The sequence below is a fragment of the Ctenopharyngodon idella genome, chromosome 9 (assembly GCF_019924925.1).
Source record: "Ctenopharyngodon idella isolate HZGC_01 chromosome 9, HZGC01, whole genome shotgun sequence".
Lineage (NCBI taxonomy): Eukaryota > Metazoa > Chordata > Actinopteri > Cypriniformes > Xenocyprididae > Ctenopharyngodon > Ctenopharyngodon idella.
Genome location: NC_067228.1, coordinates 29,926,968 through 29,945,119, shown reverse-complemented (window position 1 = coordinate 29,945,119; position 18,152 = coordinate 29,926,968). Strand labels below are relative to the sequence as shown.

At 37.5% G+C, this 18,152-nt stretch overlaps 1 protein-coding gene and 1 long non-coding RNA gene across 2 annotated transcripts in view; one reads left to right on the top strand and one right to left on the bottom strand.

Moving 5' to 3' along the window:
• The window catches only part of LOC127518803 (activin receptor type-1C), a 91,885-nt gene extending 76,490 nt beyond the window's left edge, over positions 1–15,395 (bottom strand). Inside the window, exon 1 of the mRNA XM_051905974.1 lies at positions 14,368–15,395. Within this exon, the coding sequence (XP_051761934.1) occupies positions 14,368–14,431 (64 nt within the window). The 5' untranslated portion in view covers positions 14,432–15,395. The remainder of the gene's footprint in view (positions 1–14,367) is intronic.
• Positions 398–16,917, top strand: LOC127518816 (uncharacterized). Its single transcript, XR_007931668.1, has 3 exons — positions 398–689; positions 12,013–12,558; positions 16,711–16,917. It is a non-coding gene; the product is annotated as an uncharacterized LOC127518816 (long non-coding RNA).
• The last annotated feature ends 1,235 nt before the right edge of the window (positions 16,918–18,152 follow it).

The window sequence follows — 18,152 nt, the reverse complement described above, 5'->3', positions numbered from 1 at the left end:
ACCAGAGCCATTTATGGTTTTGTGGGAGCTATTCAATAAAAATAAAAATAAATTATAGAATTCAAATTTTATCGTTTTATTTGTCTTATCCTATTCTTTTAGTGAGTAGAATGAGTAAATTATGTCTAAATCATTTTTAAATACTATACTAAAAAAAAACAAGAAACCCATTCTCTCCCAACTCGCGAATCATCGCGGTACGTATTTAGTAGAAGCACCCTTTTGATCTAATACAGCCATGAGTCTTTTTGGGAAAGATGCAACAAGTTTTTCACACCTGGATTTGGGGATCCTCTGCCATTCCTCCTTGCAGATCCTCTCCAGTTCTGTCAGGTTGGATGGTAAACGTTGGTGGACAGCCATTTTTAGTTCTCTCCAGAGATGCTCAATTGGGTTAAGTCAGGGCTCTGGCTGGGCCATTCAAGAACAGTCACAGAGTTGTTGTGAAGCCACTCCTTCGTTATTTTAGCTGTGTGCTTAGGGTCATTGTCTTGTTGGAAGGTAAACCTTCGGCCCAGTCTGAGGTCCTGAGCACTCTGGAGAAGATTTTCGTCCAGGATATCCCTGTACTTGGCCGCATTCATCTTTCCCTCGATTGCAACCGGTCGTCCTGTCCCTGCAGCTGAAAAACACCCCCACAGCATGATGCTGCCACCACCATGCTTCACTGTTGGGACTGTATTGGACAGGTGATGAGCAGTGCCTGGTTTTCTCCACACATACTGCTTAGAATTAAGGCATAAAGTTCTATCTTGGTCTCATCAGACCAGAGAATCTTATTTCTCACCATCTTGGAGTCCTTCAGGTGTTTTTTCATGTGTCTTGCACTGAGAAGAGGCTTCCGTCGGGCCACTCTGCCATAAAGCCCCCGACTGGTGGAGGGCTGCAGTGATGGGTGACTTTCTACAACTTTCTCCCATCTCCCGACTGCATCTCTGGAGCTCAGCCACAGTGATCTTTGGGTTCTTCTTTACCTCTCTCACCAAGGCTCTTCTCCTCCGATAGCTCAGTTTGGCCGGATGGCCAGCTCTAGGAAGGGTTCTGGTCTTCCCAAACGTCTTCCATTTAAGGATTATGGAGGCCACTGTGCTCTTAGGAACCTTAAGTGCAGCAGAAATGTTTTTGTAACCTTGGCCAGATCTGTGCCTTGCCACAATTCTGTCTCTGAGCTCTTCAGGCAGTTCCTTTGACCTCATGATTCTCATTTGCTCTGACATGCACTGTGAGCTGTAAGGTCTTATATAGACAGGTGTGTGGCTTTCCTAATCAAGTCCAATCAGTATAATCAAACACAGCTGGACTCAAATGAAGGTGTAGAACCATCTCAAGGATGATCAGAAGAAATGGACAGCACCTGAGTTAAATATATGAGTGTCACAGCAAAGGGTCTGAATACTTAGGACCATGTGATATTTCAGTTTTTCTTTTTTAATAAATCTGCAAAAATGTCAACAATTCTGTGTTTTTCTGTCAATATGGGGTGCTGTGTGTACATTAATGAGGAAAATAAATGAACTTAAATGATTTTAGCAAATGGCTGCAATATAACAAAGAGTGAAAAATTTAAGGGGGTCTGAATACTTTCCGTACCCACTGTATATAGCCACCACAGACATTTAGAGGGACAAGTCTCCCCAAAAATTAGAAATGACCAAATTGTCCCTCAATGTTTGATATTCTTGATGCTGCTCTGCTGCACTCCATTACGAGCAGCTCTGTTTGTTATTTGGATGACAAAAAGTTTTAAAAGTTTTTAGGTTGCTCTGTCTCAACAGTCTAACAGCGCTCGTCAATGTCAAAATGAATGAGATGGCCAATCAAATTAAAGAAGGCAGGTCTTACTGTTTACAGAAGATGAGGAAAGTAGCAGCTAAACATTAATATTTAACTATTTTAGGAGAGGAATGCTGAACGACCGACAGTAATATCCAGGGATGCAAGCAATTCAACTTTTTAAGAAATGTAAAATGTTTTGAATGTAAAATGTGGTATAATTCACATTTGATTCATGTAACTCATAACTGAATGTGACAAGACAAGAAACGTTTTGCGTTTTCCACATCAGATATTGGTAAGAATGAACGAGTGCATATTTTAAAACAAAATATTATTTGCAAATAATTTCGATTGATTATTTCACAACTGCAGTAGAACTTATGGTAACACTTTCTATGAAGACCATGCTTATCATGATTTATAGTCATATTTATACTTATTTATAAGTATTACTATTCTATAAATATATTTATAAAGACTCATTAAGATCTATACTGCAACAGTTATAGATACATTTACATTATTTTTATAATTACTTATAAGCCATGCATTTGCTTTTTCAATGTGCATGCTCATAAGTCATTATACACTGATTTATAAATCATCAAATATAAAATAGTTCCAGAGACACTTGTTTGCTGTATCAACTAGTTATTATGTCTTTAATGGCTAAAGTTTGCATTAGAGGTAATGAATGGTAATTTTGATTTGTTAAAATCTATATCTCCTCAGCCATTTGCATGGTATTGCTTATAGCAGTTTGGAATTATACTTTAAAAATATTGCTGCAATGTTTTGCTAGTATGTAACATTAAAAAAAGTTTTTCTTTTTTTTCAACTGTTTGTATTAATGATTTCTTTTCTTTTTTTATTACAGGAATTGCTGTTCATTAGTTACATTTACAAGTAAGCAACTTAAAATGTAAAATGAGCACATATTAGTGATTTCTTAACATTTGATTTATGTTTTCACTTAAAGCCAACAATGATGCATTTATAGAGATTAGTAACTATTATTACTCACAAAAAGTATTTATAAGAACACAACACGGCTATTAATAACAATATATTCACTAATTTGACAGAAATAAATCTGAATAAAAAGTCATTGTAACTATAATATAACAGCAATGCAAGCTGCATCTTTATAAAAACATTCATGGAACCATACAACGGACTAATAATACTTATAAATCAGTGTATAATGAATTATGAACATGCATTGAAAAGGAAAATGCATGACTTATAAGTAATTATAAAAATAATATAAATATAACTATAGCTGTTCTTATTATGTGGTATAGGTCTTAATAAGTCTTTATAAATATGTTTATAAAATAGTAATACTTGCTTATAAATAAGTATAAATGGAGCTATAATTCATTATAAGCATGGTCTTCATAGAAAGTGTTACCGAACTTATTTTACCGTTTTTACTTTTATTTATTCCCTTAATCCTTTTAATACTTAAATAATTAATAATTATTTAATTCCTTTAAAACACAACCCCAAATCAAAGTTTCCATGACAGCTCAGACAGTGCAAAGGGCTTTGCACAACATCAACCTTCTTCAGCACAAAAAATGCAAGATTAAACTTTGCTAAAGACATGAAAAGTCTGATGAATATTGGGAGCACATTCTTTCATCAGATGAGATCAAGGACAGAACTATTATGCATTTAGTGGCAAGGATAAGTTTGTGAACCCTTTAAAAATATCTGTATTTCTGCATTGATTGCACATAAAATGTGGTCTAATCTTTATATAACTTACAATTATAGACATTCACAATCTGGCTAAACCAATAAAACACAAACAATAATAATTTTACATTTTTATTGAATACATTAAAGGGATAGTTCACCCAAAATGAAAATTCTGTCATCATTTACTCACCCTCAAGTTGTTCCAAACTTGTATGAATTTCTTTCTTCTGCTGAACACAAAAGAAGATATTTTGAAGAATATGGGTAACCAAACAGTTGATGAGGCCCCATTGACTTCCATAATATATATATTTTTTTATACTATGGAAGTCAATGGGGCCCACTGACTTCATGCCACTCCCATATCCCTTATCCTGCATACCACTCTCACCCGCACAACAGCAATGAAGGGAATTATTTGAGGCTGTTGTTTATAGACTATAGTTCAGCCTTCAACACTATAGTCCCCCACAGACTGGTTTCCAAGCTCAGGGACCTTGGACTGAATGCCCCCCTCTGTGACTGGGTTCTGAACTTTCTCTCAGGCAGACCACAGGTAGTGAGAGTGGGCCAGACCACCTCCAACATCATCACCCCACATAGGAGCCCCACAAGGATGTGTTTTGAGTCCCCTGCTCTGCTATCAAATTTGCGGATGATATGGTGGTGATGGGCCTCATCTCCAACCAGGTGCAGATCCTGTGGGTGGTCGGGGGCTCGAGCACCAATGGAAATGATTGAGCACCCACGGAAAAACACAATAGATTCTCCATTCATTTTAACCAATATTAAATCGGTTGCAGCTTTCAGACATGACTTTCTTCTCATTATTATAATTAATTTGAGGCAGTTTCTATGTTGTTATTTTAATGACAATGTAGAAAGCACATTATTGCAACGCGAGAGCGTGGGACTGTGGTGTAGTTCGTTTATAGTCTACCTTTAGCTTTTTCCTCCTGGCATCTGTATTTAGGATTCAAAATTAATAAAAGATGTGTTGATCACAGAGCTTATTTTTTGCGATAACCCAAAAGCCTATGAAAAAATTCTATTGAGTTTTTGTCGAGGGAACCAGTGTGATGCTAACTTCCGGGTTAGCCTAAAAATGTACATCATCCCTGCACCACTCTATTGCCTAACAACAGATATACTTAAACAAGCCAGTGGGATACATAAGTAAACTGTCTCTCTCTGAATGTCAGCAACTTCTCTGCATGACATCCACACCAGGTTCTTAAGATCCTCAAGGACTCCATGCACCCTGTAAATTTACTGTTCAACCTGCTACAATCAGACACTTCCACAGCCTGATGGCTAAAACGGAGAGGCTCAAAAGGAGTATTCTTTTGTAATATTTTTATTGCACAGTCTACAGAGTATGCCAGATCTACCTTTCACTGATTGTTGTGTATTTATATAACTTGTATGTGACAAATAAAAATTTTGAATTTTTTTAACCTTTTTTGTCTATCCTGCTTAAACTCATTCAAACCGACTGACAGCGCGGATTTGTTTGGAATTATTGAGAGCTACATGAACTATGTGACCGCGTGGAAGTGAAATCAAAGGTTGTCGCAATTCTTTCTTGGTAGAAGAGGACTATTCCAGTATGATAACAATCCAAAGCACACTGCCAAAATCATACAAGAGTATCTAAAGAATAAAAAATGACTTGGCCAAGTTGTCGCCTGGCTTTAATCCAAGAGAACACCTTGGGAGTATCTTAAAGGGAAGGGTATAGCACCACATTCCCTCCAGCAAAGAGAGAGAGAGAGAGAGAGAGAGAGAAACAACTCTCTCCAGAGATAATGCAACAAAAGTGTTGCACACAAGTGAATTACTGTTTTAATACAGTAAATATAAACTATTAGTTTTTAATTTTATATAAGAGCAAAGACTCCACTGATCAACTTAGAAGTAATGAAAGGTGATAAGATTTTGAATCATTTGACATTTAAGTGAAATTGCAAAAGGTATAACACCCAAACACCATGATTAATGAGTACAAAGTGACTCTTATCTGTTATTATTGTCCTTTGTCTTGATATAGAGTGGTACAGGGATGGGGTGCATTTTTATAGGCCAAAACCTGGAAACAAGTTTTTAGCACTGAGGTCAATGGGGTTTTTTAATGGTTTATTGGTTTAATGGCTGAAATAAGGTCTGTGGTGCACAAGCTCAAGACACTTTCATGTTTTATTCTACGACATCAGCATTACCCCACTTGTAATTTTTTTTTTGTTAAAGTGTCTTGAAAAAGGTGGTTGCTAATAAGTGGCTAAATGGAATTACAGAGGCTGTCGGGGACGTTAAATGTAATCACGTGAATAGGTCAGCTCAGTCCGCTTTCACAGCCTCTTTGTGCTTATAATCTCGCTCTTACAAACTATTTTAACTCAAACTTTCAGGGAAAATCTTTTTTAGATAAAAAGAAAATAAAGACTTGTCGGGAGCTTAGTGGTGGTGACACTAAAGTCGTGTATGGTGTAGTTCGTTTATAGCCTAGCTTTTTATGCCGATTGTATTTAGGCTTCAAAATTAATAAAAGTTGTGTTGATCACAGAGCTTATTTTTTGTGATAACCCAAAAGCCTATGGAAAAATTCTAATGAGATTTGTTAAGGGACCAGTTACTGAAAGTAAAGTTTTTAAATGTATAAATGAAATAAAATTAAATAAGGCATCTGGGATTGATAATATTCCAGCAAATATTTTAGGAACTCTGCTAGAGTGATTGCTCCTTTTGTATCATATACAGGTGCTGGTCATATAATTAGAATATCATCAAAAAGTTGATTTATTTCACTAATTCCATTCAAAAAGTGAAACTTGTATATTATATTCATTCATTACACACAGACTGATATATTTCAAATGTTTATTTCTTTTAATTTTGATGATTATAACTGACAACTAAGGGAAATCCCAAATTCAGTATCTCAGAAAATTAGAATATTACTTAAGACCAATACAAAGAAAGGATTTTTTAGAAATCTTGGCCAACTGAAAAGTATGAACATGAAAAGTATGAGCATGTACAGCACTCAATACTTAGTTGGGGCTCCTTTTGCCTGAATTACTGCAGCAATGCGGCGTGGCATGGAGTCGATCAGTCTGTGGCACTGCTCAGATGTTATAAGAGCCCAGGTTGCTGTGATAGTGGCCTTCAGCTCTTCTGCATTGTTGGGTCTGGCATATCGCATCTTCCTCTTCACAATACCCCATAGATTTTCTATGGGGTTGAGGTCAGGCGAGTTTGCTGGCCAATTAAGAACAGGGATACCATGGTCCTTAAACCAGATACTGGTAGCTTTGGCACTGTGTGCAGGTGCCAAGTCCTGTTGGAAAATGAAATCTGCATCTCCATAAAGTTGGTCAGCAGCAGGAAGCATGAAGTGCTCTAAAACTTCCTGGTATACGGCTGCGTTGACCTTGGACCTCAGAAAACACAGTGGACCAACACCAGCAGATGACATGGCACCCTAAACCATCACTGACTGTGGAAACTTTACACTGGACCTCAAGCAACGGCGATTGTGTGCCTCTCCTCTCTTCCTCCAGACTCTGGGACCCTGATTTCCAAAGGAAATGCAAAATTTACTTTCATCAGAGAACATAACTTTGGACCACTCAGCAGCATTCCAGTCCTTTTTGTCTTTAGCCCAGGTGAGACGCTTCTGACGCTGTCTGTTGTTCAAGAGTGGCTTGACACAAGGAATGTGACAGCTGAAACCCATGTCTTGCATATGTCTGTGCGTAGTGGTTCTTGAAGCACTGACTCCAGCTGCAGTCCACTCTTTGTGAATCTCCCCCACATTTTTGAATGGGTTTTGTTTCACAATCCTCTCCAGGGTGCGGTTATCCCTATTGCTTGTACACTTTTTTTCTACCACATCTTTTCCTTCCCTTCGCCTCTCTATTAATGTGCTTGGACACAGAGCTCTGTGAACAGCCAGCCTCTTTTGCAATGACCTTTTGTGTCTTGCCCTCCTTGTGCAAGGTGTCAATGGTCGTCTTTTGGACAACTGTCAAGTCAGCAGTCTTCCCCATGATTGTGTATCCTACAGAACTAGACTGAGAGACTATTTAAAGGCCTTTGCAGGTGTTTTGAGTTAATTAGCTGATTAGAGTGTGGCACCAGGTGTCTTCAATATTGAACTTTTTCACAATATTCTAATTTTCTGAGATACTGAATTTGGGATTTTCCTTAGTTGTCAGTTATAATCATCAAAATTAAAAGAAATAAACATTTGAAATATATCAGTCTGTGTGTAATGAATGAATATAATATACAAGTTTCACTTTTTGAATGGAATTAGTGAAATAAATCAACTTTTTGATGATATTCTAATTATATGACCAGCACCTGTATGTTAAATTTATCAATTAAACAAGGGAAAAAACCAAGGGAGTTTAAAAGTGCTAGAATTATACCATTATACAAAAAGGGTTGTAAGTTAAATATGGTTAATTATACGCCTGTTTCTGTCTTAGGTGTGTAGTCTAAGATTATGGAAAGAATTGCTTATGACCAGATTGAAAAAAATATTTGTAAAAACAATATTTTGTATGATTTACAGTCAGGTTTTAGGCCTTTACATTCAAATGAGACTTATATATTATATATGAACCTTCAGAAGGCATTTGATACCGTAGACCACACAATTTTATTGTACAATGTAAAGGCAGTTGGGTTTGATGAGAAATCTCTTAGGTGGGTTCAGTCCTATCTTGATGACAGAAACCAGAGGGTCAATATTAAGGGTATATTGTCTAGTCCTTTATCTATTAATCATTAATTAATTATTATCTTCCTCAAGGGAGTATTTTAGGTCCCTTATTTTTTCTTTTATATATAAATGATCTTAAAGCAGCATGTTCGGAGGAACTTTTTCTTTATGCTGATGATCCAGCAATTTTAGTGTTTCATCAGGATAAGGGGGTCCTAGAAAAAACAATGACTTTGCAGCTACAAGAGATGTCCAAATGGTTTTTATATAACTTTCCCTACATGCAGGTAAAACTGAGGCCATTCTCTTTGCATCTAGAATGAAATTCGCAATAGAGTCAAAAAATGTAGTAAATTATTTGGGTTGTTTAATAGATAATAAATTAACAGGTGATTTTATGGCTAGAAATATGTGGTGAAATTAGGTTTTAGCGAGGCAAGCCGATTTATTTGACATTTATTCCTTAAAATTGTTAGCAGGTGCCTTGATTCAACCCCATTTTGATTATGCTACCTCCTTTTGGTATAGTAGTTGTTCCCAAGGTATGAAAGATAAATTGCAAAAGGCTCAAAACAAGAATAATTAGAATAATTTTAAAAGATCTTCCTCGAAAGGATTTGTATAGTGAACGTTTTAAGGAGTTGGGCTTGTTGACTGTGGAAAAAAAGGGTGTTTTTTTGTTGTTGTTGTTGTTTTTTTAAACTGGGTATGACAGAATTGTTAATAATGTGGTTCCAAGCTATGTAGAAAATTACTTTTATATGGTGAGACAACAGCATTCCTATGGTACTAGGGGTAGGAATTTTAATATTTGTCCATGTAAATTTAAAAGTCTGGTGGGGAAAAATATGTTTTTATACACTAGTGCTATTGCATGGAATAAATTACCAGCGTCAATAAAGGGAGTAAAAGATTTGGGGGGGGTTTTAAAAGATCGGTAAAAAGATGGCTGTTTGGTGATGTTAGTTAGCTTGCATTGTGGTGTGTTCATTGTTAATAGTGTTCATTGTTCCTAGATTGAGTCAACTAGATCATCCACTGTGAGGGCCTCATCGACACGACAGCCATGACACAGTTCCTCAACAACCGTCCATACCGGCGTGATCCTCAATTGGATGGAACTGAAATAAATACTTTTAATGTTGCGATCCTATTGGACTTATGATAGCAACCTGAATTGTAACAAAGCACTGTTGGCCAGAGGAGAACTGGCACCCCGACTAAGCCTGGTTTCTCCCAAGGTTTTTTTCTTCATTTTTAACACCAATTTGCCACTTGTCTGCCACCTAATGTCACCTGATGGAGTTTGGGTTCCTTGCCGCTGTCGCCTCTGGCTTGCTTAGTTGGGGACACTTGACATTTGACTTGACATTTGATATTCAACAGTGCTTTGATCTGCCTGCATTGACACTATTCTTTAAGAGCTGCTGTGCAGCCAAACAATGTACCAGTTATCAATGTAAAGCTGCTTTGACACAATCTACATTGTAAAAAGCGCTATATAAATAAAGGTGACTTGACTTGACTAGTGATTGTATTTGTCTCAATTGTGAATTATCTTTACTATTTTTTAAATTTAGTATTTGATTAGGAGATGCTGTTTCTCTGTCACTTCTGTACATAGCCTCTATCCTTTATATTAACATCAAGGGCTGCAATGGAAATAAGCCAATGGCTTTATTGTGTTTTTATCCTCGACAGTTGTTTGAAGTGTATGGGATACTTGTTATTTTGTACAGTTTATAAACTTGTCAAATAAATTTCAATTCAATTCAATCAGTGTGATGCTTACCTCCGGGTTAGCCTAAAAATTTACCTCATCCCTGCACCACTCTATTGCCTAACAACAAATATCCTTAAACAAACAAGTGAAATACATAAGTAATCTTGTAAACCTATATTTATAGAACCCATGGCCCGTTGCTATTTGTGCCATGTGATGGGAGGTTTTTAGGTTATGTAAGCAGGTTCTTACTCTCAGACTGCAGTGAAAAGCTCTATAATGCAGCTTAGTATAATCTAAGGCTGTCTGTAACACACCTGCATGGCTGTGCATGCACTTAAAGCCTCTTTCTGCTGTCCCAAACACATATAACTGAGGTCTACAAATATAATGTAGGGGGTACATAGACTATTATATAAAGTATATAAAAATGTCTTAAAACTGGAAAAATGTATAATTTATTTCTGTGGAATGTATCATTTATTTATGTATGTGGAAAGAAAAAAAGACAAACCAGTTGCTGTAGTGTAGAGGAACTTTAAACTGCATCATGAAAAAATGGTCACTTCCATGTAGTCTTTCAGAATAAAAACAATAAATCATTTTCATTTTTCAACTTCTGTTACAATATTGTTGCAACCCTAACACCTGTCAACCAATATATTAATCATGGAGATGTATAGTGCATAACAGACTGCATCTGGCTGCTCTCTTTCCAAAGAGCTCAGATGTACTCTTGAAAACAAGCTCATAAATCTTAGGATGATATCTGGAATATGCTGCCCAAACCAAAAGGGGAGGTTATATCTTACACATCTGGAGCCTCATTTATAAAGCGTGCGTACGCACAGATTTGATCTCAGAGTGTGCGTACACTTAAATCCACGGCAACACTCAAATTTATAAAAACGGTCTGACGTACGCACTTTTCCTTGTCAGATTACTGCAGTTTTTTGGACATCTAAGCTATTCTTGCAGCTCGCCATTTTAAATTAAAGGATTTGGACGATGGCTGGTGATCTTTTATATGTAAATGGCATTAATTAGGTGTCGTTTACAATGCGGAGAACTGAAACCATTCAGCTGCGCACAAGTTCAAGATCATTTGCGATTTATAGATTTCACATATGAAAGAGGGCCGTACGCTCGTTTTCTGTGTGTACGTTCATTCTATTAATCACACGTACGCACATCTGAGAAATGATCATAAGATCAAATTTAGGACGGTTTCTGTGCAACATTTTATAAATGAGGCCCCCAGAGAAAAACTTACATTTATCGATTGTAGTTACTCTTCTGTATGTGACAAAAATTGATGGCATGATGCCAAACTGATTCTGACGCTGTATCTCAGCAACAGTTTGGTACAGTGGGTACGGAAAGTATTCAGACCCCCTTAAATTTTTCACTCTTTGTTATATTGCAGCCATTTGCTAAAATCATTTAAGTTCATTTTTTTTTCCTCATTAATGTACACACAGCACCCCATATTGACAGAAAAACACAGAATTGTTGACATTTTTGCAGATTTATTAAAAAAGAAAAACTGAAATATCACATGGTCCTAAGTATTCAGACCCTTTGCTCAGTATTTAGTAGAAGCACCCTTTTGAACTAATACAGCCATGAGTCTTTATGGGAAAGATGCAACAAGTTTTTCACACCTGGATTTGGGGATCCTCTGCCATTCCTCCTTGCAGATCCTCTCCAGTTCTGTCAGGTTGGATGGTAAACGTTGGTGGACAGCCATTTTTAGGTCTCTCCAGAGATGCTCAATTGGGTTTAAGTCAGGGCTCTGGCTGGGCCATTCAAGAACAGTCACGGAGTTGTTGTGAAGCCACTCCTTCGTTATTTTAGCTGTGTGCTTAGGGTCATTGTCTTGTTGGAAGGTAAACCTTCGGCCCAGTCTGAGGTCCTGAGCACTCTGGAGAAGGTTTTCGTCCAGGATATCCCTGTACTTGGCTGCATTCATCTTTCCCTCGATTGCAACCAGTCGCCCTGTCCCTGCAGCTGAAAAACACCTCCACAGCATGATGCTGCCACCACCATGCTTCACTGTTGGGACTGTATTGGACAGGTGATGAGCAGTGCCTGGTTTTCTCCACACATACCGCTTAGAATTAAGGCCAAAAAGTTCTATCTTGGTCTCATCAGACCAGAGAATCTTATTTCTCACCATCTTTAGCAAACTCCATGCGGGCTTTCATGTGTCTTGCACTGAGGAGAGGCTTCCGTCGGGCCACTCTGCCATAAAGACCCGACTGGTGGAGGGCTGCAGTGATGGTTGACTTTCTACAACTTTCTCCCATCTCCCGACTGCATCTCTGGAGCTCAGCCACAGTGATCTTTGGGTTCTTCTTTACCTCTCTTACCAAGGCTCTTCTCCCCCGATAGCTCAGTTTGGCCGGACGGCCAGCTCTAGGAAGGGTTCTGGTCGTCCCAAACATCTTCCATTTAAGGATTATGGAGGCCACTGTGCTCTTAGGAACCTTAAGTGCAGCAGAAATTTTTTTGTAACCTTGGCCAGATCTGTGCCTTGCCACAATTCTGTCTCTGAGCTCTTCAGGCAGTTCCTTTGACCTCATGATTCTCATTTGCTCTGACATGCACTGTGAGCTGTAAGGTCTTATATATACAGGTGTGTGGCTTTCCTAATCAAGTCCAATCAGTATAATCAAACACAGCTGGACTCAAATAAAGGTGTAGAACCATCTCAAGGATGATCAGAAGAAATGGACAGCACCTGAGTTAAATATATGAGTGTCACAGCAAAGGGTCTGAATACTTAGGACCATGTGATATTTCAGTTTTTCTTTTTTAATAAATCTGCAAAAATGTCAACAATTCTGTGTTTTTCTGTCAATATGGGGTGCTGTGTGTACATTAATGAGGAAAAAAAATGAACTTAAATGATTTTAGCAAATGGCTGCAATATAACAAAGAGTGAAAAATGTAAGGGGGTCTGAATACTTTCCGTACCCACTGTATATTTACACCAAGCATTAAAGGTGCCCCCACTGTATCTGTTAGTTTTCTTATTATTATTAGGGGCCAAGTACGAATGGTGCTGTAGCCCCTACTGTATCTTTTGGCTTTCTTATTATTATTATTATTTGCCACGTTAGCATAGCAAGCTAAGTAAAGTTTTTGTGTGCCCATTTTAACACAGAAAGCTCTCCTTGGGGTCACTGCAAATGTTTGTCTTCTTACAGAACACTGTGGCACTCTGTTATGAGTGGAAGGTGTGGGTTCGACTCGTATGTAGCACAACCTCAGACTGCAAGAAGTTCTGAGCACTCAGTTTTCGAAGAATAAAAATAACAGGCCTGCATTGCATTTTTATACAAAATTTATGCATTTTTTATGCTTTTGAAATGCACATTGCAGCCCTTCTCATTGTTCCCTGCGACATTAGACGTGCTTGTACTTGCCGTGCTTTGGTTCTTGGCTCCAAATTGCTGTTTGCAGCTATATTTATTATTATTGTTGTTGTTGTTAATAATAATATCATGCATATATCTAGGAGAGGACAGTGACAAAAATAATCTGATAGACTGCTGAAATTACAGTAGACAATCTTTACATGGCGTAAACTTGGAAAAGATTCATCACTCATACAAGATTTACTTTTAATTCCACTCTGTAATGGCACAAAAAGATCAGTTCCAGGTGTAGAAAATAACAGAAATTATTATTACTACTACTATCTTAATCTTAATTTTAATGGCAATTTATACTGAAACATCTAAATACTTAGAATGAATACTCACTAACAATATGCCACACAAAGTTTATTTCACTCTTTTCATTTATTTCTGCTGCTTCTCATTCCAACTGCATTGAAATACAAATATCATACTGTATTTTCCATTTACTCATGACTGTGAAAATTAAATGCCTTTTTAAAGCGAACTCACACTACACTGACAGACGTTAACCAATGCAGACAGTCAACAGATTACAGAACATCACTTCTCAGACATTCCACGACCCAACAAATGCAGATTGAACATGTTCAGTCAGCAAAAACAAACGCCATTGGTAGGCATCTGCCTGTGCAGAGTAAATTAGCCTTTAAAGATGTGTTTAACGAATAAACTCCCAAGTCTGTGCTTTTATGTGAACTAGACACACATGTGAACACCTTTCTCCAGACACTAAGGTTTTGATCTTTTGACTTTAACCAGTTCATTACATAATGCTCAGAGTCCATCTAAAACAGTTAGTTAAGCATAATCATAGTAGAATGAGGCAGTCATTAAGTTCACAGCTGTGTAAGGTCATCTAAATACAGTAAGAAGATTACATAACATGTTATTATGACTATGAACTCAACTTTACTTATATATGTTACAGTCGCAAATATACTTCCATTTTGTCTCAAAACATGTTTAATAGAGTAGAGAGTGAGCTGACAGGGCAGAAACTGTACCTGCAGTGAGTTCCACAAAAATGAAGAGTAAAAGCGCCGCTTCTGAGCACCTGAGATAAGACATGACATCTGTCACTCTCCGCACATCAATACATCCACTTTTACGGACAAAATCATCATGACTCTAATCTGCTGCATTTCCACAATGACTGCTAGCATTTCTCCACTCTGAATAAATCCCAGAGCGACTGAACACGCAGAGAGAGACTTGCTCCTCCTCCTGTGGCTCAATGTAAGAGGATTACTCAGAGAGAGAAAGACAGAGATGGTAGGGCGGTGAGTGCCCCAGCAAACCTAAACCGCATGACTGGGAAAATAACCAGTCAATAACCAATAACCTCAGTAAAGGAAGTACAGAATATTTTATTTATTTATTTATAAGAATAATTACTGGAATCATAGAGGTTGCAGGACCTGACTGCTCTGACGAGTTTATGGCTTTTAAGCAATACTAGTAACAGTAATAATAATAAAAATTATATATTATTTATTATATATAATATATTATATTTAAAAAAATAAAAAAAATGTACACATCTTCATCTTGTTAAAAAGTTTACACCCCCTGTTTCTTAATGCATTGTTTTATGTTTGGTATGTACATTTTTGAAAGGGGTCATTTCTATAAATTGTTTTTCTTTCTTCTTTTTTTTTTTAGTCTTGTGTAAACAACTTTTATGTAAAATATCTTATTCAGGAGAGTACTAAAAAAAACAAACAGGCATTTTGTATGATCCCACTACAGGCTACAGGCAGGTGAGTTTTTATGAGGGTTGGAGCTAAACTCTGCAGAACCCAAAAAGTCTTCATACAGTGGACTACTTGTAAAACTGATAAAAATCTGGAACCAAAAATTATTCAGACACTTTGACCTGACCATGTTTTGCTGTGCTATCTGACATAATTAAGATAATTTTTTTTTCTGACACAGTTTAACTCTGAGATCTTGTCATATTTTATTACCATTTTTTTAAACTATAGTGAATAAACTGTATTAATGTTCAAGGTGTCTGAATAAATTTTGGTTTGACTGTATATATATATATATATATATATATATATATATATATATATATATATACACACACACAGTGGGTACGGAAAGTATTCAGACCCCCTTAAATTTTTCACTCTTCGTTATATTGCAGCCATTTGCTAAAATCATTTAAGTTCATTTTTTCCCCTCATTAATGTACACACAGCACCCCATATTGACAGAAAAACACAGAATTGTTAACATTTTTGCAGATTTATTAAAAAAGAAAAACTGAAATATCACATGGTCTTAAGTATTCAGACCCTTTGCTCAGTATTTAGTAGAAGCACCCTTTTGATCTAATACAGCAATGAGTCTTTTTGGGAAAGATGCAACAAGTTTTTCACACCTGGATTTGGGGATCCTCTGCCATTCCTCCTTGCAGATCCTCTCCAGTTCTGTCAGGTTGGATGGTAAACGTTGGTGGACAGCCATTTTTAGGTCTCTCCAGAGATGCTCAATTGGGTTTAAGTCAGGGCTCTGGCTGGGCCATTCAAGAACAGTCACGGAGTTGTTGTGAAGCCACTCCTTCGTTATTTTAGCTGTGTGCTTAGGGTCATTGTCTTGTTGGAAGGTAAACCTTCGGCCCAGTCTGAGGTCCTGAGCACTCTGGAGAAGGTTTTCGTCCAGGATATCCCTGTACTTGGCCGCATTCATCTTTCCCTCGATTGCAACCAGTCGTCCTGTCCCTGCAGCTGAAAAACACCCCCACAGCATGATGCTGCCACCACCATGCTTCACTGTTGGGACTGTATTGGACAGGTGATGAGCAGTGCCTGGTTTTCTCCACACATACCGCTTAGAATTAAGGCCAAAAAGTTCTATCTTGGTCTCATCAGACCAGAGAATCTTATTTCTCACCATCTTGGAGTCCTCCATGCGGGCTTTCATGTGTCTTGCACTGAGGAGAGGCTTCCGTCGGGCCACTCTGCCATAAAGCCCTGACTGGTGGAGGGCTGCAGTGATGGTTGACTTTCTACAACTTTCTCCCATCTCCCGACTGCATCTCTGGAGCTCAGCCACAGTGATCTTTGGGTTCTTCTTTACCTCTCTCACCAAGGCTCTTCTCCCCCGATAGCTCAGTTTGGCCGGACGGCCAGCTCTAGGAAGGGTTCTGGTCGTCCCAAACATCTTCCATTTAAGGATTATGGAGGCCACTGTGCTCTTAGGAACATTAAGTGCAGCAGAATTTTTTTTGTAACCTTGGCCAGATCTGTGCCTTGCCACAATTCTGTCTCTGAGCTCTTCAGGCAGTTCCTTTGACCTCATGATTCTCATTTGCTCTGACATGCACTGTGAGCTGTAAGGTCTTATATAGACAGGTGTGTGGCTTTCCTAATCAAGTCCAATCAGTATAATCAAACACAGCTGGACTCAAATGAAGGTGTAGAACCATCTCAAGGATGATCAGAAGAAATGGACAGCACCCGAGTTAAATATATGAGTGTCACAGCAAAGGGTCTGAATACTTAGGACCATGTGATATTTCAGTTTTTCTTTTTTAATAAATCTGCAAAAATGTCAATAATTCTGTGTTTTTCTGTCAATATGGGGTGCTGTGTGTACATTAATGAGGAAAAAAATGAACGTAAATGATTTTAGCAAATGGCTGCAATATAACTAAGAATGAAAAATTTAAGGGGGTCTGAATACTTTCCGTACCCACTGTAATATATATATATATATATATATATATATATATATATATATATTATGGCTGTCAAGTGATTAACAATTTTAATCTAATTAATTACACGATGTGGTAAATTAAATTAATCACACATTAAAATTGGATGAGAATTAACCCCCAAAAGATAATTTAAAGTCTTTATTGTGTTAAATGAGAAAAGCATCAAATAGCTAGTAAAAAAGTAGCTTTAGAAAAAGAAAATATTTTTATTTGATTCAACGTAGCATTTATCACACACAAACTTTTAGGCTTCAACGGCCATGAGGGTGAGTAAATGATGACAGAATTTTAATGTTTGAGTGAACTATATCTTTTGGGGATTTTTATTAATATGGAAACATGAAATACTTTCTTCTTAATGAAATTATACTCTAAATAAGAAACTAAAACTGCCAGTATGTGGCCTCAATTTATTCAGGAATGAAGTAAATGGCTCTCTTTATGAATGGGCCGTTGAATCATTGGTTCACCTGATTGATTTGCTCAAAACGTGGATTCATTCAGAAAAGAAACACTGCTGTGTGTTTCTCGGAGACACACAACAGTTCTGGTCTGGCATTATAGTTAATATTTTCATTGACAAAATTGAGAAAAAGCAGACAATATTGTGTCTAAAATATAATACAATATTAACTTCTTATTTATTGAGCTGTTGTATAAAATAAATATCACATTTGCACTCTGTCACGATCACCGTCTGTTCCTGTCAGTTCCTGGACTCCATTTCCCATTCGGACTACATTACCCATGGGCCCTCATTCCTGAGACTGATTGCTCACGCACCTGCGCCGCATTACACTCACACTATTTAAGTCACACACACACACTCTCTCACCGCGAAGTCTTGATTTGCCCCGGTGATCATTACTAAGCGTTTTCTTGTGGACTGTTTCCTGGTTTCCGTTGGATTGTTTATTCGTTGTGATTCTCTGCTGCCTGCCCTGAACCTTGCCTGTGTACTGGACTGTGTTTGTTTGCCGCCTGCCCTGATCTCCGCCTGTGAGCCGAGCCATATACACACACACATATTCATATACATATACACACACACACACATAT